Source organism: Schistocerca piceifrons, chromosome 8 (assembly GCF_021461385.2).
Source record: "Schistocerca piceifrons isolate TAMUIC-IGC-003096 chromosome 8, iqSchPice1.1, whole genome shotgun sequence".
Lineage (NCBI taxonomy): Eukaryota > Metazoa > Arthropoda > Insecta > Orthoptera > Acrididae > Schistocerca > Schistocerca piceifrons.
The window spans coordinates 177,702,056-177,725,150 of record NC_060145.1 but is presented as its reverse complement, the minus strand read 5'-3'; the positions used below and the strand labels follow the sequence as shown (position 1 = coordinate 177,725,150).

The 23,095-nt window shown below is 39.0% G+C and overlaps 1 protein-coding gene and 1 long non-coding RNA gene across 4 annotated transcripts in view; one reads left to right on the top strand and one right to left on the bottom strand.

The window, feature by feature from the left end:
- LOC124712020 (LIM domain kinase 1) overlaps positions 1 to 10,522 on the bottom strand; it is a 163,686-nt gene extending 153,164 nt beyond the window's left edge. The window contains exons 1-2 of the mRNA XM_047242311.1: positions 10,476 to 10,522; positions 347 to 464 (exon numbers count right to left, since the gene is read on the bottom strand). Coding sequence (XP_047098267.1) covers positions 347 to 464; positions 10,476 to 10,497 — 140 coding nt within the window. The 5' untranslated portion in view covers positions 10,498 to 10,522. The remainder of the gene's footprint in view (positions 1 to 346; positions 465 to 10,475) is intronic.
- LOC124712021 overlaps positions 1 to 23,095 on the top strand; it is a 144,433-nt gene that overhangs the window by 62,882 nt on the left and 58,456 nt on the right. The gene's annotated exons all lie outside the window — the stretch shown is intronic.

The window sequence follows — 23,095 nt, the reverse complement described above, 5'->3', positions numbered from 1 at the left end:
CCATTTTCTCAGAGACATTGTGCACATGAGGTTGGGGTTAGGTTAGGATACAAGTTTAAATTCAGGGCTACAAAACACATCATCTGCCGCAGTTCAGTCATTGCTCGCTTTAAATCAGCCATCGAGAGAACATCTCCCAGTTCTGTCATACCTCATGGCGGCTACTTCCAACATTGCCCTGCATTACATACTAACAGCATATGTTAAGTGACCCGCCATGTGTCACCTACGACCGAGCACTAGCAAGCAGTGGATGTGGCAACATTGTAGCAGTAAGTGACAGACATCAATTATCAAGTAATTTCAATCAGACTATAGTTAATATATGTGACACATTTTTACATACCGAAAGCATTCAACATGCCACTCTTGGTTTAATGCCTGAATAACTTCATCTTCATCAAGAACATTTAGGCACCCGGCACAAATGGAATTTTCTGTATTTGCTGGGTCACCAGCATCATCTGAAACAAATAAAATTATGATTTATCTCTTCTACTGAAGCAATATGCTTTCATGTCTACTTAAATAAAGAAGTACCTGAAACCTAAACTGTAGAAATACCTGATCCAGTAATGTCAGCAACACATGGAATAGTATTCGGAGGCTCACTCTAAGAAATTATACCACAAAAGGTTTGTCAGTTAGTAATGTCAGTAAGCTCACACAAACTAATTTATTGCTCAGAGTGGAACAACACATCAAATTTCTTCCAAAGGCCCATCTGTGTCAATACATTTTTTCAACAAACTTTCCAAGGATTGCAGGCGTCCTGAAGGCCTGGGTTAGAAAATCCTTTACGGCATACTTGACAGCCACTTTCATTTTGTCTGTGGTCTTGAAACAGTGTCCTTTGAAGGTATCATGCACTGGGGAAAAAAGTCTGCTGGAATGACGTTGGGGTTTTACAAGGGATGGGGACGAGTTACCACATCATTTTGCACAGATAAATTCTGACTACGAAAGCAGTGTGGCTGGGCACTCTTGATGGAGCTCTCAAGAACAAGCAATGTGTGGTCTGACATACACAGCACTTTCCATCAACCTTTTCAGTACATCCACAAAAAAGGCACCATTGATAGCCTATCTGACAAGTGTAAACTCATATTGGATGATGTCACTACCTTCATAAAGGACTGTGAGGTGTGCTTTCCATTTGGACCTACCCTCATCTGTGCCTTTTTTGGGTGTGGTGTCTATGATGTGGCCACTCTGAGCACAATCTCCATCTCAGGATTGTATATGAAAACCCACAACTTGCTTCCTGCTGTAACACAGTCCAACAAAAGTAGCATAATTTCTACACAATTCTGCAAGTTCTTCACAAATAACCATTCTGTTGGAATTGCATTCATCCATCAAAATTGTTGGGACGTGTTTTGCACAGATTTTCTTCATCAGCCACTGTTCAGTCACAATTTCACTGCCAACTGTTCTAGCTATATCCAGAATAGGGGCTATGAGATAAACACCTGTTCTACAGTCTGCATTCAATAGTTCATGCATACGAGACCCTCTTCACATTTTGTCACTGAGAAGCGTCTAGAGCAAGTTCGTTATCGTCATCCTAGCCTTTCAGAAACGCCTTGTGCCACTGAAACACGTGCCATTTTAACGGAAACGCCTGCTCCATCACTGGAAATATTTTGGCAGCAGATTTCCTGAGTATTCACAGAATTTGAACAGGTACTATTGTTGCTATGAGTGCTGCACTGTGGATGTAACTGTCCCATCACTATGAATAATAGTAGTATCGGAGCAGAACCAGTGACGTTACTTTCTCGACAAATCTCGTAGTTCACTATCTCAACTAATGACATCTCAACTAATGACAATCACATTAAAAATGAGTACAGATACTAATCTGAACTGCTAATGCATTATATAATACTGAGATTGACATTCTGTGATACACAAAATATCTGTGGAAATAACAATATGAAAAGCACAAACTGATTATATAGCATTCCAGCTACAATGACATGCATACTGGAAGATCAACATTGTTAAAATGTTTCACACACTGTTCAGAAATTTCACACAAAATAATTTGTTGCAACAGAAGTACATAGCCCCTCACAACTAGGGCTCCTGGAACGGCATAATAGACAGCACACTAGAACACGAATAATAGAGAATTGTGAATTGTGACACACATGCACTTAACACATGCTCACAGAACATGCCCTAAACAAGAGACACCAAATACGGGTTCTCATTCACATGCTTTGCAATGTAAGCAGGTAACATTGTCGGGACTTTGTATACATTTTATGACCTCAGGTCAAATGAAGCTCTATGATGTTGTTGTTGTGGTCTTCAGTCCTGAGACTGGTTTGATGCAGCTCTCCATGCTACTCTATCCTGTGCACGCTTCTTCATCTCCCAGTACCTACTGCAACCTACATCCTTCTGAATCTGCTAAGTGTATTCATCTCTTGGTCTCCCCCTACGATTTTTTCCGTCCACGCTGCCCTCCAATACTAAATTGGTGATCCCTTGATGCCTCAGAATATGTCTATGTCTTGGTCAAGTTGTGCCACAAACTCCTCTTCTCCCCAATCCTACTCAGTACCTCCTCATTAGTTATGTGATCTACCCATCTAATCTTCAGCATTCTTCTGTAGCACCACTTTTCAAAAGCTTCTATTCTCTTCTTGTCCAAACTATTTACCGTCCATGTTTCACTTCCATACATAGCTACACTCCATACAAATACTTTCAGAAATGACTTCCTGACACTTAAATCTATATTCGATGTTAACAAATTTCTCTTCTTCAGAAACGCTTTCCTTGCCATTGCCAGTCTACATTTTATATCCTCTCTACTTCGACCATCATCAGTTATTTTGCTCCCCAAATAGCAAAACTCCTTTACTAATTTAAGTGTCTCATTTCCTAATCTAATTCCCTCAGCATCACCCGACTTAATTCGACTACATTCCATTATCCTCGTTTTGCTTTTGTTGATGTTCATCTTATATCCTCCCTTCAAGACACCATCCATTCCGTTCAACTGCTCTTCCAAGTCCTTTGCTGTCTCCGACAGAATTACAATGTCATCGGCGAACCTCAAAGTTTTTATTTCTTCGCATTGGATTTTAATACCTACTCCGAATTTATCTTTTGTTTCCTTTACTGATTGCTCAATATACAGATTGAATAACATCGGGGAGAGGCTACAACCCTGTCTTACTCCCTTCCCAACCACTGCTTCCCTTTCATGTCCCTCGACTCTTATAACTGCCATCTGGTTTCATACAAATTGTAAATAGCCTCTCGCTCCCTGTATTTTACCCCTGCCACCTTCAGAATTTGAAAGAGAGTATTCCAGTCAACATTGTCAAAAGCTTTCTCTAAGTCTACAAATGCTAGAAACGTAGGTTTGCCTTTCCTTAATCTTTCTTCTAAGATAAGTCGTAAGGTCAGTATTGCCTCACGTGTTCCAGTATTTCTACGGAATCCAAACTGATCTTCCCCGAGGTCGGCTTCTACTAGTTTTTCCATTCGTCTGTAAAGAATTCGTGTTAGTATTTTGAAGCTGTGGCTTATTAAACTGATTGTTCGGTAATTCTCACATCTGTCAACACCTGCTTTCTTTGAGATTGGAATTATTATATTCTTCTTGAAGTGAGAGGGTATTTCGCCTGTTTCATACATCTTGCTCACCAGATGGTGTCTTTAATTTTCCTGTAGGCGGTATCTATCTTACCCCTAGTGAGATAAGCCTCTACATCCTTACATTTGTCCTCGAGCTATACCTGCTTAGCCATTTTGCACTTCCTGTCGATCTCATTTTTGAGACGTTTGTATTCCTTTTTGCCTGCTTCATTTACTGCATTTTTATATTTTCTCCTTTCATCAATTAAATTCAATATTTCTTCTGTTACCCAAGGATTTCTACTAGCCCTCTTCTTTTTACCTACTTGATCCTCTGCTGCCTTCACTACTTCATCCCTCAAAGCTACCCATTCTTCTTCTACTGTATTTCTTTCCCCCATTCCTGTCAATTGTTCCCTGATGCTCTCCCTGAAACTCTGTACAACCTCTGGTTCTTTCAGTTTATCCAGGTCCCATCTCCTTAAATTCCCACCTTTTTGCAGTTTCTTCAGTTTTAATCTACAGGTCATAACCAACAGATTGTGATCAGAGTCCACATCTGCCCCTGGAAATGTCTTACAATTTAAAACCTGGTTCCTAAATCTCTGTCTTACTATTATATAATCTATCTGATACCTTTTAGTATCTCCTGGGTTCTTCCATGTATACAACCTTCTATCATTATTCTTAAACCAAGTGTTAGCTATGATTAAGTTGTGCTCTGTGCAAAACTCTACCAGGCGGCTTCCTCTTTCATTTCTTAGCCCTAATCCATATTCACCTACTACGTTTTCTTCTCTCCCTTTTCCTACACTCGAATTCCAGTCACCCATGACTATTAAATTTTCGTCTCCCTTCACTATCTGAATAATTTCTTTTATTTCATCATACATTTCTTCAATTTCTTCGTCATCTGCAGAGCTAGTTGGTATATAAACTTGTACTACTGTAGTAGGTGTGGGCTTCGTATCTATCTTGGCCACAATAATGCGTTCACTATGCTGTTTGTAGTAGCTTACCCGCGTTCCTATTTTCCTATTCATTATTAAACCTACTCCTGCATTACCCCTATTTGACTGTGTTTATAACCCTGTAGCCACCTGACCAGAAGTCTTGTTCCTCCTGCCACCGAACTTCACTAATTCCCACTATATCTTACTTTAACCTATCCATTTCCCTTTTCAAATTTTCTAACCTACCTGCCCGATTAAGGGATCTGACATTCCACGCTCCGATCCGTAGAACGTCAGTTTTCTTTCTCCTGATAACTACATCCTCTTGAGTAGTCCCCGCCCGGAGATCCGAATGGGGGACTATTTTACCTCCGGAATATTTTACCCAAGAGGACGCCATCATCATTTAATCATACAGTAAAGCTGCATGCCCTCGGGAAAAATTACGGCCGTAGTTTCCCCTTGCTTTCAGCCGTTCGCAGTACCAGCACAGCAAGGCCGTTTTGGTTATTGTTACAAGGCCAGATCAGTCAATCATCCAGACTGTTGCCCTTGCAACCACTGAAAAGGCTGCTGCCCCTCTTCAGGAACCACACGTTTGTCTGGCCTCTCAACAGATACCCCTCTGTTGTGGTTGTACCTACAGTACGGCTATCTGTATCGCTGAGGCACGCAAGCCTCCCCACCAACGGCAAGGTCCATGGTTCATGGGGGGGGGTCTATGATCTTATCTGTTCTTAATGTTACAAGGATATTACTTGAACAAATAACTGAATTTGGGAACAAACAAAATGAGAAAAGAACCACTTACCGGCAGGCAAAACAGCACAGAGAAGCTGCAAAACTCACAGCTACCTCTCTCTCGAATTTAAGTATACGCTCTCACATAACCACAAAAACCACATACACTTCCCTCCAGTACTAAATTGGTGATCCCTTGATGCCTCAGAATGTGTCCTACCAACTAATTCCTTCTGCAAGTCAAGTTGTGCCACAAATTCCTCTTCTCCCCAATTCTATTCAGTGCCTCCTCATTAGTTATGTGATCTACCCATCTAATTCTTAATATTCTTCTGTAGCATCACATTTCAAAAGCTTCTATTCTCTTCTTGTCTACACTGTTTATCGTCCATGTTTCACTTCCATACATGGCTACAATCCATAGAAATACTTTCAGAAAAAAATTTACACTTAAATCTATACTAGATGTTAACAAATTTCTCTTCTTCAGAAATACTTTCCTTCCCATAGCCAGTCTACATTTTATATACCCTCTCTAATTCAACCATAATCAGTAATTTTTCTTCCCAAATAACAAAACTCATCTACTACCTTACTTGTCTCATTTCCTAATCTAATTCCCTCAGCACCACATGATTTAATTCGACTACATTCCATTATCTTCACTTTGCTTTTGTTGATGTTCATCTTCTATCCTCCTTTCAAGACATTGTCCATTCTGTTCAGCTGCTCTTCCAGGTGATTTGCTGTCTGACAGCATTACAATGTCATCGGCAAACCTCAAAGTTTTTATATCTTCTCCATGGATTTTAATCACACTCCAAATTTTTCTTTTATTTCCTTTACTACTTGCTCAGTACATAGATTGAACAACATCGGGGATAGGCTACAACCTTGTCTCACTCCCTTCCCCACTATTACTTCCCTTTTGTGCCCCTTCACTCTTTTCAACTGCCATATTGTTTCTGTACAAATTGTAAACAGCCTTTTGCTCTATGTATTTTACACCTGCCACCTTCAGAATTCGAAAGAGTATTCCAGTCAACAGTGTCAAATACTTTTTCTAAGCCTACAAATGCTAGAAACGTAGGTTTGCCTTTCCTTAAACTATCATCTAAGGTAAGTCGTAGGGTCAGTATGGCCTTGTGTGTTCCAACATTTTTACGGTATCCCAACTGATCCTCCCAGAGGTCAGCTTCTATCTGTCTTTCCACTCGTTTGTAAAGAATTTGTGTTACTATTTTTGCCATCATGACTTATTAAAATGATAGTTTGGTAATTTTCACACCTATCAACACCTGTTGTCTTTGGGATTGGAATTATTACAATCTTCTTGAAGTGCAAAGGTATTTTTCCTGTCTCAACATCTTGCTCACCAGAGGGAAGAGTTTTGTCATCGCTTGCTCTCCTAAGACTACCAATAGTTCTAATGGAATGTTGTCCACACCCGGGGCCTTGTACCGACTTACGTCTTTCAGTGCTCTGTCAAATTCTTCATGCACTATCACATCTCCCATTTCGTCTTCCGTTTCCATAATATTGCCCTCAAATATATGAAACTAGTATGTTGTTGTTGTTGTGGTCTTCAGTCCTGAGACTGGTTTGATGCAGCTATCCATGCTACTCTATCCTGTGCAAGCTTTTTCATCTCCCAGTACCTACTGCAACCTACATCCTTCTGAATCTGCTTAGTGTATTCATCTCTTGGTCTCCCTCTACGATTTTTACCCTCCACGCTGCCCTCCAATACTAAATTGGTGATCCCTTGATGCCTCAGAACATGTCCTACCAACCGATCCCTTCTTCTGGTCAAGTTGTGCCACAAACTTCTCTTCTCCCCAATCCTATTCAATACTTCCTCATTAGTTATGTGATCTACCCATCTAATCTTCAGCATTCTTCTGTAGCACCACATTTCGAAAGCTTCTATTCTCTTCTTGTCCAAACTATTTATCGTCCATGTTTCACTCCCATACATGGCTACACTCCATACGAATACTTTCAGAAATGACTTCCTGACACTTAAATCAATACTGGATGTTAACAAATTTCTCTTCTTCAGAAACTTCTTCAGGATCTATACTAGTTTCATCACATTCATTCTGAAGATGAAACTAGTATAGATCCTCTATATACTCCTCCTGCCTTTCTCCTTTCCCTTCTTTGTTTAGGACTGGTTTTCCATCTGAGATCGATATTCATACAGGTGGCTCTCTTTTCTCCAAAGGTCTCTCTAATTTTCCTGTAGGCAGTAACTATCTTACCCCAACTGATACATGCCTCCACATCCTTACATTTGTCCTCTAGCCATCCCTGCTTAGCCATATTGCACTTCCTGTCAATCTCATTTTTTAGTCGTTTGTCTTCCTTTTCGCCTGCTTTATTTACTGCAACGTTCCACAGATTCTAAACTACATTTCTCACTCACCTAGGTTTTATGGCGATGCTATGATTCCATTGGCTATATATTTCATATCCCATCCCCTCCACATGTCTCCTCAAAAATTACCAAACACGACTAGGGTGTATCAGTAATAAAACACCACATTTGCATTCAGGACAGGTCACACGTGTTAATGGCCACACAATAATCAACTTCAAGATGAAAATGTTCTTACACACTAGATGTACTGTTCATTCCAAAAGATCCAAAGAGAGGAGATCACACAGGATGGAGAACATGTTGGAAAACAATACCTACACAAAACATAAATATGCTAATGCGTCTTCCACAGATCACAATTGAAATGGTCCTCATGGACACGAATAGCTGAGTCAAAAAATCTTAAACATACTTTCATTTACAATGGAGTAGCAAACTTGCAACTCATCATGTATATGTCCCATTACATTCTGGTGCATAAAATAATTCTTTGGCTGTCAAAACACGCACCATCAAATAGAAACATTTTACAACACTCATTTTCAATGATTGCATTATTGTACTGAATTTGTACGAAAGTCAGATTCTATGTAATAGGCCTACCCATAGTATCCGATATTAACATATGCACATCTACGACTTCCAGTAACACATTTATCAATGGAGCAGGAATTTACCACCAATAGGACCTTTAGGCTCCTCTTAAATTTAACTTTATCAGTAGTTTAACTCTTTATGGCTGCTGGCAAGTTACGGAAACAAGTGTTCCTGCATAATGGACACCTTTCTGAACCAATGTTTACTGACTTTAAATCTATGAAGATTATTCTTGTTTCTAGTGTTGATTCTGTGAACTGAACTGTTGGTTTTAAAAAGATTTTCATGACACATTCCATTACGGAATAATTATACTGGAAAGCAATAGTACCACTGGTTCCCTAAATAGGCCTCTGCAGAATGTTCAAGTTCACACAACAAACAAGTCTTACAACATAAGGTACCCCAAGAAATACATAATCCCACATGACATTGTGGAATAAAAGCAAGCACTGTATGCTGGTTTTTTTTTTTTTTTATTTATATACCACCTATGTCCCATAACATACACAATGTAACAAGATTTTTTTAGGAACTTCAGTACATCTTTGGTATTCTCTTCTGGGTGAATATACTATCAGGCTGTCGTCCCAAGATTTTAACATTTTCAACTTCTTCTATCTGCTTATCAATAGGGCATATATTGGCAGGAAACCTCTTAAAATTTCTAAACTTCTTCATAGTGTGTGTTAAAAAAGGTCAGTGACAAAGAACTGGCAATACACCACTTATTAACGTCCACAAAAATTCCACTAACTGATCTTCATTTGGTATTTATTGCAACGTTTGTGTTCTTTGCAAACAAAACAAACTTGGCATCTGATAATGTTAAAGTTTAGATATAATTGTTATGCACAAGAAAAAGTACAGGCCCTCAGATGCAACACCACATCTCGTTAGCCCAGCTGGATGATGCCCGATGGCTTAACACACCTCTTCCCTATTGACACCTGTCATTTCCCGTAAGAAATATATGATCTGAATGGTTTTACAGCATTTACTGTCACAATGTACTATTTTAATTTGCTCTAAATTATACAGTGTTGTGATTTATGCATTCAAATGCCTGTGACATAACAAAAAATACGTCAGTAGCCAGTAATTTGATGAACTACGTATATTCTCACTGTATTTGAAGATAGCCTTTTCAACATGCGAACCCTTTAGAAATCTGAACTGTAGCTCTGGCACTTTATTTGCAGTCGGATGATTACAAAGACAATTGTGTAGTTAGTTTTTCTAAAATTTTTGAGACTGCTGACAAAAATGAAACTTGACGGTATTTCTTTTTCTCTTTTCATAAACAATGGCTTAATTCAACTATTCGGGAAATTTTCACAGATAAACGACTGGCTACACATATGTTACTAAACACAAAAACACACACTTTGATTTACTAGTCGAAATTTTGTCATAATCACCGATATTTTTAGACTTTAAAGGTTTTATGATGGGCATTATTCCTATATTACTAAGTCTCTTTACAGGTCATTACATGTAATGTGTCAGATACATTCAGACTGAAAAGTATGCAATACACGCCCTGATCTCTGTCTAGGCCTACTATTTTGTATCCACTATCTCCTAGAATACAATTTCTCACGTAACTAAATCAAAATTTAACTATTCAAACATCTTATACGCATGTGATATACGATTTCAGTCCTGGAATACATAGGCTTGAAACTCAAAATGCAGCTAAACAAGTCTGTGTTTTGTTACACAACACGTAACAACAAATCTGACTGTGCCAATACACCCATATCTGCGGACTATCTCAATGTTTACTTAAAACACAATGTGACCAAAATTTCTTTCAATTAAAAGTGTGAAAGCAACATACACTAAACAGTTCTAACAAACGCAGTTACGATTTGTCAACACAGATGACAGGGGCAACAACTGAGGGGCCTTGAATTTGGTATGGAACTACCACAACTTCTACTTGGCTTAATCATTAATCCGCATCGTGCAGAGATAAATCAATTTGTTATTTAGCTGAAGCTGTTAACTGTTTTCTGAGTAATATGGCATCCTAAGCACTGACGCCCACTCGTGAATACGCAAACAGCCATTATTTCCATAGCGAAAGAAATTAAATGTGGAAACTAAAATTAATTAGGTTTCGCTCGTACATTTTCACTAACTAGTCAACATATTAAGAATGTTAACAAAAGCATTTGGTCTGTTTGCGTACGAACCATTATTTGCACCGTCCTCCATTCTCCTCCATACTCAGAAAACAACCATACTGCTCAGTTTGACCACATTTGACAGGCGTGCCACCTGTTCCATTGTAGATACATTATCGCTGATAAATGTCAAAATAGTTCATTTGCGCAATTTGTTACATGCAGTGGGTGAAATAGTGCGGTCAGAGAGGACAAAGTTTTCAGGTGCCTACTTGTGCAACAGAACAAAATACATTGGTCATCTGACAATTTCAATTTTTCGCATACACTGAAAGCCGCTTTGTGTACACATTTAACCTCATTTAACCCATGTGATAAGCATGTATTTTGTTTTTTAACAAACTACATCAAAATTCATATCTGAACTGTGTTGTGGACTGTTGTAGTGAACTGAAATGCAAACAGATACTATTTTATAACTTTTCTTTTATTATTATTGCATCAACCGGTTTCGGTCACTGTCCCTTGTCCCAGTAGACCACTAGTTCGCTAGAGTGAAGAGACCTATTCTTACCTCCATGGAAGAGAACCTAGCTATATGGAAATTAGCACAGGTGGTCGACATGGGTCATGATGTACTTAGTTAGAACTAGTGTATTCACTCGACAGATCATTTTACAAGCTTGTTCAACAGTTAGTAGGTCCTTAACTAAAGAGTACCATATCCATTAGAAACATCTCGTTAGCTACTCTTACTACTAATTATGGTACCTCAGCAACTAGATTCAGCAGTTAAAACGTTATGTTAGCTATGTTGCAGGTTGTTGTTGTTGTGGTCTTCAGTCCTGAGACTGGTTTGATGCAGTTCTCCATGCTACTCTATCCTGTGCAAGCTTTTTCATCTCCCAGTACCTACTGCAACCTACATCCTTCTGAATCTGCTTAGTGTATTCATCTCTTGGTCTCCCTCTACGATTTTTACCCTCCACGCTGCCCTCCAATACTAAATTGGTGATCCCTTGATGCCTCAGAACATGTCCTACCAACCGATCCCTTCTTCTGGTCAAGTTGTGCCACAAACTTCTCTTCTCCCCAATCCTATTCAATACTTCCTCATTAGTTATGTGATCTACCCATCTAATCTTCAGCATTCTTCTGTAGCACCACATTTCGAAAGCTTCTATTCTCTTCTTGTCCAAACTATTTATCGTCCATGTTTCACTTCCATACATGGCTACACTCCATACGAATACTTTCAGAAATGACTTCCTGACACTTAAATCAATACTGGATGTTAACAAATTTCTCTTCTTCAGAAACGCTTTCCTTGCCATTGCCAGCCTACATTTTATATCCTCTCTACTTCGACCATTATCAGTTATTTTGCTCCCCAAATAGCAAAACTCCTTTACTACTTTAAGTGCCTCATTTCCTAATCTAATTCCCTCAGCATCACCCGACTTAATTAGGCTACATTCCATTATCCTTGTTTTGCTTTTGTTGATGTTCATCTTATATCCTCCTTTCAAGACACTGTCCATTCCATTCAACTGCTCTTCCAAGTCCTTTGCTGTCTCGGACAGAATTACAATGTCATCGGCGAACCTCAAAGTTTTTATTTCTTCTCCATGAATTTTAATACCTACTCCGAATTTTTCTTTTGTTTCCTTTACTGCTTGCTCAATATACAGATTGAACAACATCGGGGAGAGGCTACAACCCTGTCTTACTCCCTTCCCAACCACTGCTTCCCTTTCATGTCCCTCGACTCTTATAACTGCCATCTGGTTTCTGTACAAATTGTACATAGCCTTTCGCTCCCTGTATTTTACCCCTGCCACCTTTAGAATTTGAAAGAGAGTATTCCAGTCAACATTGTCAAAAGCTTTCTCTAAGTCTACAAATGCTAGAAACGTAGGTTTGCCTTTCCTTAATCTTTCTTCTAAGATAAGTCGTAAGGTCAGTATTGCCTCACGTGTTCCAGTGTTTCTACGGAATCCAAACTGATCTTCCCCGAGGTTGGCTTCTACTAGTTTTTCCATTCGTCTGTAAAGGATTCGTGTTAGTATTTTGCAGCTGTGACTTATTAAGCTGATAGTTCGGTAATTTTCACATCTGTCAACACCTGCTTTCTTTGGGATTGGAATTATTATATTCTTCTTGAAGTCTGAGGGTATTTCGCCTGTCTCATACATCTTCCTCACCAGATGGTAGAGTTTTGTCAGGACTGGCCCTCCCACGGCCGTCAGTAGTTCCAATGGAATATTGTCTACTCCGGGGGCTTTGTTTCGACTCAGGTCTTTCAGTGCTCTGTCAAACTCTTCACGCAGTATCGTATCTCCCATTTCATCTTCATCTACATCCTTTTCCATTTCCATAATATTGTCCTCAAGTACATCGCCCTTGTATAGACCCTCTATATACTCCTTCCACCTTTCTGCTTTCCCTTCTTTGCTTAGAACTGGGTTTCCATCTGAGCTCTTGATATTCATACAAGTCGTTCTCTTATCTCCAAAGGTCTCTTTAATTTTCCTGTAGGCGGTATCTATCTTACCCCTAGTGAGATAGGCCTCTACATCCTTACATTTGTCCTCTAGCCATCCCTGCTTAGCCATTTTGCACTTCCTGTCGATCTCATTTTTGAGACGTTTGTATTCCTTTTTGCCTGTTTCACTTACTGCATTTTTATATTTTCTCCTTTCATCAATTAAATTCAATATTTCTTCTGTTACCCAAGGATTTCTACTAGCCCTCGTCTTTTTACCTACTTGATCCTCTGCTGCCTTCACTACTTCATCCCTCAAAGCTACCCATTCTTCTTCTACTAGCTTTTTATTAAGCTGTATGACAAGTAATAATGGACAATAATAACTGATAATAATACGACTCAGTATTTACAGATCAAAATGATTTTTTTTATAAAATATCGTTCTAATCAAAATATTTTGCCCCTAAAAGCAAACAAACAACAGCTATATAATAAAAATGGAGAGGCAGCAACTTTTCTCAAAATAGCAGCTGTCTTGCTAATTCATTTTCAGCTATGTAATAAAACAGAGGAGGCAGCAGCTTTTTTCAAAATAGCTGCTTTCTTACTAATTGCTTTTATTAATCTTCCATCGTCGCGGCATTCAAACTGATACACGTAAAGAGTTGCTGTAAATTATTTATGAACAATTGACAACCTTGGCACCACTCGCTAATAGCTTCCTTTCTCCTGCGTCTTTTGATTGTTGTGTACTTCAGTATTCGTTGTTGAGAGCTGTTAAGTCGCTGACTTTTATATATTGCACCTGTTCGCGTTTCGTTTCAACATTTCATTTCTATGGTTGTCAACTTAACTTAGTTAGTAGTACAAAGTTAATTTAAAAAGTAAACTGCACTTATTTTCTTTTTGGACCGTTTAATCGTCTGTTAGGGCTGCTTGACTATCGAGTATCAAACTAGTACACTGCGCCTGAATCCGTTATTTTACAGGAATTTGGTGATTTAATATAGGACTTACCTGATCATGGCAAGCTAAGTAAGCTGTAGAACCTCCTCCACTCAAATCATGTTGAAGAAATCCAAAAGATGTTGTTCGAAGAGGATAACAATGAAATTCAGGAAGATTTTGAAAATGAAGGGAATACAGATTGTAATGACGTACCGTAGTCGAAGTTCAGCTAGAAGATTCAGAAACAGAGGAAGATGATGACGGAGAAAAACGACCATTACTGTATTGGAAGGAACAAAGAGACAAAGTGGAATTAGGTTCCACTGACACAGAGAGTACATTTCAGGCCCCACAATATTATTTGAAAATTGCCTGGGCCTGTAGGTGCAGCGAAAGCAGCAAGAGTGCATTTGGAATGCTGCAACTACTTTACAGATGACGACATTTTGTCTGTTATGGTTTTGTATACAAATCAGCATATTGAGAGTGTGATGGATAGAAGTGACACTCCAATGCAGTGCAAGATGTGTGGTTTCCGCGCGTAATTTTGTAACACTGTCAAAGTGCTTCGACCTAAGCCGCCAGAGGCGCTGTATTTTATGACACTTGGGAGCTCTTAGAATAGTTGTTAATTTGTTGTGGAGTTTGTTTTAACTTCTGAGTTTCTAGTTGTGGAGTCTGTACTACTTTCATGTAAAACGCCTCAACCTAGTATTCATCTTTAACTAACGCCCTGTGTAGTTGCATAAAGTGCTACATTGGCGGTAGTGGTACCGGTACGCTTGCAATAATTTGTTCGGACGGTCACAGACTTCGACTTTGGTGACCCCAACATGCCGGAATTATGGCGGACGCAATCTTATTCGCAATCGTAGTGATCCAGCTGGAACAGAAATACGCAGCGGAAATCAAAGATGTGATCACCACTCCTACGACGGAAGTTAAAAACGGTACTGATATGATGGCTGTTCACTTAATAGGAAGAATGCATCAGACAAGTTCCGACCCAAGAACACATTGGCGACAGAAGACCCTAACAATATTTGCAACACCTGTGAAGTGACATGGATATGGGAACCGTGCCTGATAGTCTTTTGTGCACGCAGTGGATTAATTGCTTGCCACCCCATGTGAAAGCAATTATTGTTTCACAAACCGGCATGCCATTAGACACTTTAGCAGACTTAGCGAAATATTTGATGCTATAATGCCTCCACCAGTGAGGACATTGGTGGCTGCATGCAACAGTTTGTCGTTGCACTTGGTAATGGGCCGGTTACATGTTGCCAGAGTGGATTTGCTGACCAAAAAGGTGGAAGAATTATTTGTGTGGCATGGCCGCAGTAGCGACAGGGGTCATTATCACAAGCAATCAAGAAACTGCTCGTCTACCATTTCCTCAACATCAGGTAGTGACAAGCCCACCATTTTCTGGTATCACAGGAGATTTTGGGACTGGGAAAGGAAGTGTACAATACCCTGCTCACATCCTAATGCAATTGGATGTAGGCCAGGCATCATCTCAGCCTTCGTCAGTGACTGTATGTCCTTGCAGGAATATCTCACAGATTCTCGTTCTGACTTAAACATGTGTTCTGATGCACTGGATTAACAGCTGCAGGTTTTTGGCGAGATGCGGCAGTGCACATGGCTAATCTCATACAACACGCTAGCAACAAGTACATCGACTTATTGCAGGGGCTCTCCCAGAATTTACAAGACCTCCAGGAGCACTGAAGGAGATCCCCTTTATACAATGCATCACGTACAGATTACAGAAGGTCGACAAGTCTCCTGCTGACCTTGACGATTGGCACTACATTGATTTGCCATAGAGAAATTGGAATTTGACTAATTTGAGAAGGCATGATATGACCATAAATTAATCTGTGGTCGTCACCACTACACTTGATAACCAAAAGGAATGGAACATGGTGCCATTGTAGTGATGATCAGGCTCTAAATGCTCGAACTGACCCGAATCATTACCCCATACCATTACTTCGGACCTACAATTATGCATTGTGTGGTACAACTGTATTCAGTGTTTTAGACTGTGCAAAGTATATATGGAGATTCCCATGTCAGAAGAAGATATACAAAAGACAGCCATTGTCACTCCTTTTGGTCTTTTGGAGAGTCAGCCCATGACGTTTGCCCTATGAAATGCAGTGCAAATGTAGGAAAGGGTCATTGATTCCGCACTACAAGGGCTAAGCTTTTTCTTCGCTTATCTTAGTGACATTCTAGTCTTCCCTTCCTCTGTGGAGCTACATCAGAAGCAACTTACTGAAGTGTTCAGAGGATTGGAATGGCATGGCATCATTCTAAACACTACCAATTACATCTTTGGCCAACCACAAGTTGATTTTTGGGGCCAAAGGATCACGTTGTCAGGCTAACTATCCTTGACAGAGAAAGCTGAAGCCACCCTGCAGATGACCCAGCCATAAACCTGCAAGGAACTGTGTTGTTTCATCGGTGTCCTCAATTTTTACCACTGACATTTACCTCAAACAGCCAAGCTGGAAGTGCCATTAACAGCAGCACTCACCAGCCTGAAGAGCAAGGGGATAATTCACCAGTTTCATGGACAGATGAAATGATTTTGGCTTTCTAAGCATCCATGTGGAGTATAGATGATGTGGCATTACTTGCACACCCGGAACTGAACATACCATTAGGATTAATGCAAACAACATAAGGGTATTTAATAGTATGCTAAAAAGGGTGCAGTGGGGCATAGAACAAACTGATGATGTAGATAGTTTTCTCGCTGATTATAAATATTGCTATGATGTAGTGTTCCTGTTAAAAAGAATTAAAGTCAGTGAAAAGACAAACATGGGTAACACAAGGTATTACAAAATCAGCAACCACCTTTAGAAACATAAGCAAACATGCTAAAATAAATACAACAATAAAACCATACTATAGGAAATATAGAAGGGTCTATAGGAAAGTTTTACAGGCAGCAAAGAGGCTAAGCAGTGATTCATACATTAATAAGGGAAGCAATAAATCAAAATAGATTTGGAAGGTTATAAACAATAGTGTAGGAAAATGTAAAACCAAGACCAATAATTTCAAAATTAGAAGTGGAGGTAAAGTGATAGAAGATGCTCAGCAGGTAGCCAATATATTCAATGAACATTATGTGAAGCTAGCAACAAACCTAATTAAAAGTCTGTGCAGTTCAAACAACAAAAACATAAAAGTACCTACTTGTGAAAAGACAATGTTTCTGTACCCAGAAACAGAATGTGAAGTTACAAATGCTATTAATAAACTAAAAAATGAAATGCCTTGTGGTATTGATGGAACTCCAGACAAGGTAATCAAACATAGTTCTACCAGTATAGATACTCACCTAATTGACATTATTAATACTTCTTTCAGGACAGGAGTGTTCCCATCAAAGCTAAAACTCTCCATAATAAAACCACTTCACAAAAAGGATAGTACAGCTGACATAAATAATTATAGGCCAGTGTTATTATTGTCAGGTTTCTCTAAAGTAATTGAAAGAGTAATGTATGAAAGGCTAGCTGACTTCCTGAATAAAAATAAAATATTGACTAATGCTCAAAATGGGTTTAGAAAGAACAGATCCACAGAAATGGCAGTCTTCCAATTCATGAAAATTGTTCTAAATGTGTTGGACAAGAACAAATTGAGCTGTGGGATATTCTTAGATTAATCTAAAGCATTTGATCTAATCATCCAGACTTATTGCTTATGAAACTAGAATTTTATGGGGTCCGGGGACTTGCCTTGAAATGGTTCAAGTCTTATCTCTCTGATAGACAACACAAAGTAAAAATATGTCATGAAGGCCAAGAGTATCTTTCAGATTAAAAAAAAAAAACTAGCTATGGAGTGCCCCAGGGTTCTCTGTTGTTCCCTGGTGTACATAAATGATCTGCCCCACCATCTGACAGTTGCAGAAACAGTGATGTTCGCTGATGACACTAGCATTTTTATAAAAGGATAATCGGCATCAGAGTGTTTCTAGGACAATAAACAAGACAGGAAAATGGCTTAGCGATAATGCTTTGGTCATAAATAAGGATAAAACAGTATTGACGAATTTCAGTAATATTAAAAGTGAAGCTAGAAGAAGAGTAAAAGCTGAGTTAGGGAACTATGTAATTGCACAAGCTCCATACACAAAATTCCTAAGTATGTGGGTGGATGAGCACTTGAGATGGGATGAACATCTACAAGTTTTGAGTAAAAAATTACGGTAAGTAAATGTTGCTATGTGCTAAGATTGCTTCAGGTTTGCAGAGTGTCATGCAGGGAAATATTTCAAGAATTTAAAATAATGACCTTCCTAGCTTATACATCTATGCTTTCTGAAAACTCACCAGGAATTTTCAACATTAAATAGTCAGGTTCACAACCATGAAACAAGGAACAAGGATGATTTTCACAGAGACACCCACAAAGGAGCACTCTACCAAAAAAGTGTAAACTACCAGCGCAAAATACTTTTTAGTTGGTTGGTTGTTTTTGGGGAAGGAGACCAGACAGCAAGGTCATCGGTCTCATCGGATTATGGAAGGATGGGGAAGGAAGTCGGCCGTGCCCTTTCAGAGGAACCATCCCGGCATTTGCCTGGAGTGATTTAGGGAAATCACGGAAAACCTAAATCAGGATGGCCGGATGCGGGATTGAACCGTCGTTCTCCCGAATGCGAGTCCAGTGTTACTTTTTAGTGCATTGCCTTCTACAATAAAGAAAATTAAAGAATTTCATAAATTCAAGGTAGATCTTAATCAATTTTTACTAACACAAAGGTTTTATAACATTGAAGAATATCTGAATATGGAAAAGTAATATTCTGATCTCAAAATTGGTAATAACTACATCTATGGAGTAAAAGAATTTAAATATTTAGGTGAATGGATTGCAGAAAATTGTAATGAAAAGAAATCTGTCAGATCAAGAGTCCAGAAAATGGAGATGGTGTTTCAGTTAACAAAAAACATTTACAACAAAAAGAGTCTCTCGTGGAACTGCAAAATACGACGCTACACAACAGTAATTAAGCCCGAAGCTCTCTATGCATCTGAGACACTAAATCTTCAACACAGAACACTAAAAGAGGAATTAGAAGTGAAAGAACATATAATAATGAGGAAATTCCTAGCACCAAGAACTAAAGGTGGTGTGCATTATCCAAAACCCATTGCAGAAATATATAAAAAATATCTCCAAAATAACAGACACAATGTGCATGAGAAGAATCCAATTCATGGGGCATTTAAAAAGAATGGACTCAAACAGGTTAATGCACAAAATCCATGCATTTTTAAAGAATACACCTACAAGACTGAACTGGTACAAACAGAGGAAAAAGACCTGAGAGAGTTAGGGTCTCCAAATCTACATGACAGAAATGAAATCAGAAGAATCACAAACACATGGGGTTTTGAGGAAGAAGCGATTAAAAAACTAACCGACATACATGGTCTGTGCAACAAAAACGAGCCTATTCATTGCATATGAAGGAATACTGGGCAAAAAGGAAGGCCAACAAATGTTGATTATGTGTGGTCCTAAGTGATCCATCGTCAAAGAAGAAGTAGAAGAAGAACATAACATTTACCATCCAGGAGTTTGTGTGACAAAATGACTAATCTCTAATTGTTTTGTATGGCCAAGAGTCAAGACTGGGCAGAGACACATATTAAACGCCAATGCAGCATAGTCAGTAGACATGTTCACATGACAGTGGGCAACTTTACAGGTACAACTGCTCGATTTGCACACATTCATACTGATGTGATCAGCCCCATACCTCTATGAAACAGTCAACATTATTTATTAACAATGATGGGTCGTTTCACTTGCTAGCTGGAAGCCACACCAGTAGACTACAACTTGGGAGAGACCTTAGCTTCCACCTTTGTTCCTACTTGGGTGTCACTTTTTGGTTGCCCTTTTCATGCCACGATGGATCACACACACCAGTTTGAGTCCAACCTGTTCACATAGCTGTCTAAATTTTTGGGCACTGTGGAGCGTAGAAAGATGAGCCATCATCCTGCCAGCAGTGGGATGATAGAATACTGGCACTGATTACTCAAAGTAGCCTTGATGTTGGGTTGGGTTGTTTGGGGAAGGAGACCAGACAGCAAGGTCATCAGTCTCATCGGATTAGGGAAGGACGGGGAAGGAAGTCGGCCATACCCTTTGAAAGGAACCATCCCAGCATTTGCCTGGAGCAATTTAGGGAAATCACGGAAAACCTAAATCATGATGGCCAGATGCGGGATTGAACCGTCGGCCTCCAGAATGCGAGAGCCTTGATGTTCCATGATGCAAGTTGGATCATAGCCCTATCAATGGTTTTGCTCAGTCTGAGAAACACTAAGAGCTGGGTTTGGACGCTTCAGCTGCCAAACTTATGTTCAGTGCAATGTTATGCCTGTCAGGGGAATTTGTGGATCCAGAGCCCTTGCAGCTATCCAACTTGAGAGATCCTGATTTTTAATTATATGTCAGCTGAGAGAACACATCTCCTGCATCCAGCCCCAGCAAGCATCCAGACATGGAACCAGTCCTATTTACACCAAGGCCTTCAGAAGTGCACATACACAATGCTATGTTCTGACAAAGTCAAATCCCCATTACAACCACCTTTCTCAGGATCGCATAAAGTAGCTTGACGAGGAGGCCACACGCTCAGCATTATAGTTAATTGTAGAATCACAACTGTCTCACTGGGTCACATGAAACCAACACACCTCTTTCAAGAAGAAATTCCAATGAGGTCAACACAGCACAATCCCGACCCAGTTCCAACTGCTTTGTCACCACTGGTTCCACCAACCGTTGATGCAAAGAAGCCCTCAGGATGCACAACACAATTGGATCGATGAGTCCATGTCCCTACAAGGTTTTTGGACACTGCTTCACTGTCCCGGCAGGGGCTGAAGTGACACTACAGCACAACACTGTTTGTGTGGTTTGCATGCACAGTTTTGTAATGCTGTCAAAGTGCTTCTGCCCCAGCTGCTAGAGGTGCTGTATTTTATGATGCTTATGCACTTGCTGTCAGATTAGCTTTCCATTCTGTTTTTAATTAGTTGCTGAATTACTTTGAACTATTGAATGTCATAGTTGTCAGGTCTGTTCTACTTTCATGTAGAACACCTCCATCTAGTATTTGTCATTAATTAACTCCCTGTGCAACTGAATAAAGTGTTTATTGCTTCTCACATGAAGAGTCTCTTTCGATACATCAGCGGCTAATAGTACACATCCAGTAATTTGTTTGGACAGCTGCAGACACAAGGCCAGTCCGACAAGAGTGTCAAAGCTTCAATTTAAGTGTTAGAGAGACATACAACCAGTAGATGTTTTTGAATTGAAAGCCTTTTTTGGTTTCGTATTTTTAACTGGTGTTAACAAAAGTAAAAGGAAAGCTTAAAGGATCTGTGGGGAACTGAAAACTTTCACCTTGTAATGAACATAAAACATTTCAAATTCATTATGCATTTCCTTAGACTTGACAGTCATGTGACTCATGATGATAAGAGACATTTCGACAAAATAACAGCCTCAGTCCAAGTGAAGTGATCCAATAAAAATTAAGTTGGTTGCTTGACCATTTTCAAGTATTTGGTTTTTTTATATATGATTACCCTATAATTGAGAATTACCTTGCACCTTTACTGAATGGCGACCATTTTTATTTTTAAGTGCACATCGGTTTTTGAGTTTGGAGATGTTAGTGTTAACTTGAATATCTCTGTGCTGGATGATTAAGTTACAACATTGCAATTGACATGATTGTTTTTAGAAGAGCCTCATCTAAAACATTGTTTATTACCCTAAATTCAAAAATAACCAGTCAAAATGACCTCCAAAGTTTGGTACTGAAAATTTTGAAAATCCACTTTTTAGACCAAAAAATAACAACCATGAAGTGATTTATCAGAGTGTATTTTTTTCTCTGGTTAGATATCATAAACTATCAGTCTTATATAGAGCAAGAGCCCTGACAAATGGTTGCTTGATTTTTTAAATAGATTTTTGACATTTAAAAATCTTTATTTTTTGTAAATTTTTGGGCCAGTTATCTCTGGTGGGATTGAATATAAAAATTTGATTATTGCACATTTTGCACACCAATATGATAGAAAAGTACTGTAAAAAATTTCAAAATTGATGTTTGACTGTGAACAAAGATGTGGATTTTTGAAACAGGAAATAATTCACATTACACAACAAATGATCTTATGGCTGTTGCATACTTCATGTGTGTTATTGGCTAGATGAGATCAATTATTATTGAAGTTAAGGAACCAAATTATATGTAAAAACTCAAAAAATTACTGAACTAAACATTTATATTATCTTAACAAATTTAAAATAAATGTTTTCAGTTAACATACTTTAAGAGGTTCTGTGCTTCCTAATCTTAGTTGTGATTGTTAAGAGCACTTATTTCTTCAGACCACTTTTGTGATATAGAGTAAGACCTCCCAGTTGCTGAGGTAAGTTCAAGCACTGAAAGCTTCCTTAATACATTTTTCATTGGTATCCAAACTTCGTCACTAGTACATTTCTCGAATGGTGTTCTTGAGCCAGCAGGGTGGTAAAAATGCACAAAAACATCATTGTTTTCCAAACTTATTCTTTCAACAGCGACCATGGTCCATCATACACAAATGCCATTATGTCATTCAGTGTTAAGACAGAGATGTAATTTCACTGGCACAATGATCCTTGTAAATTTCGGTTTTTGACGTTACACAGCATCGCACTAAGTTTTCTGAAAAGCCAAGGAATTTGTGGAATTACCATGTTCCTTTTATTGCTATACAGCTTTCAAATCTGGTTTGAAGTGTTGTTTTGATATGAAGAACTACTTGTTCTTTCTTGGTGGAAAAAAAACCCCAGGTTGATGCCTTTATTGGTATCCTTGCAAAAGGCATACATGTCCTCTGCTGTAAGAATTCACTGTCTGTGGCCGCTTGTCTCTCACTCATCTAATACTTTCCCCGCTTTGAGGAAGTGTGTGGGGGGAGTTTGTAGCCTTACTCCACTTTGTACTTGTGTGTGTGTTTATTTCAGTGATTTTTTTTTATTGTCTGTGTGATGTGATGATTGTTCTGTGTGAGTCTGGTACTTGCCAGGGGTTGGCGTGATGATTGGTATTTTTGGGGGAGGGAGGAGAATTAGGAATTGGGTATATGGATGTTCTCTTCATCTTAGTCGTCGAAGATCGTCATTGGGC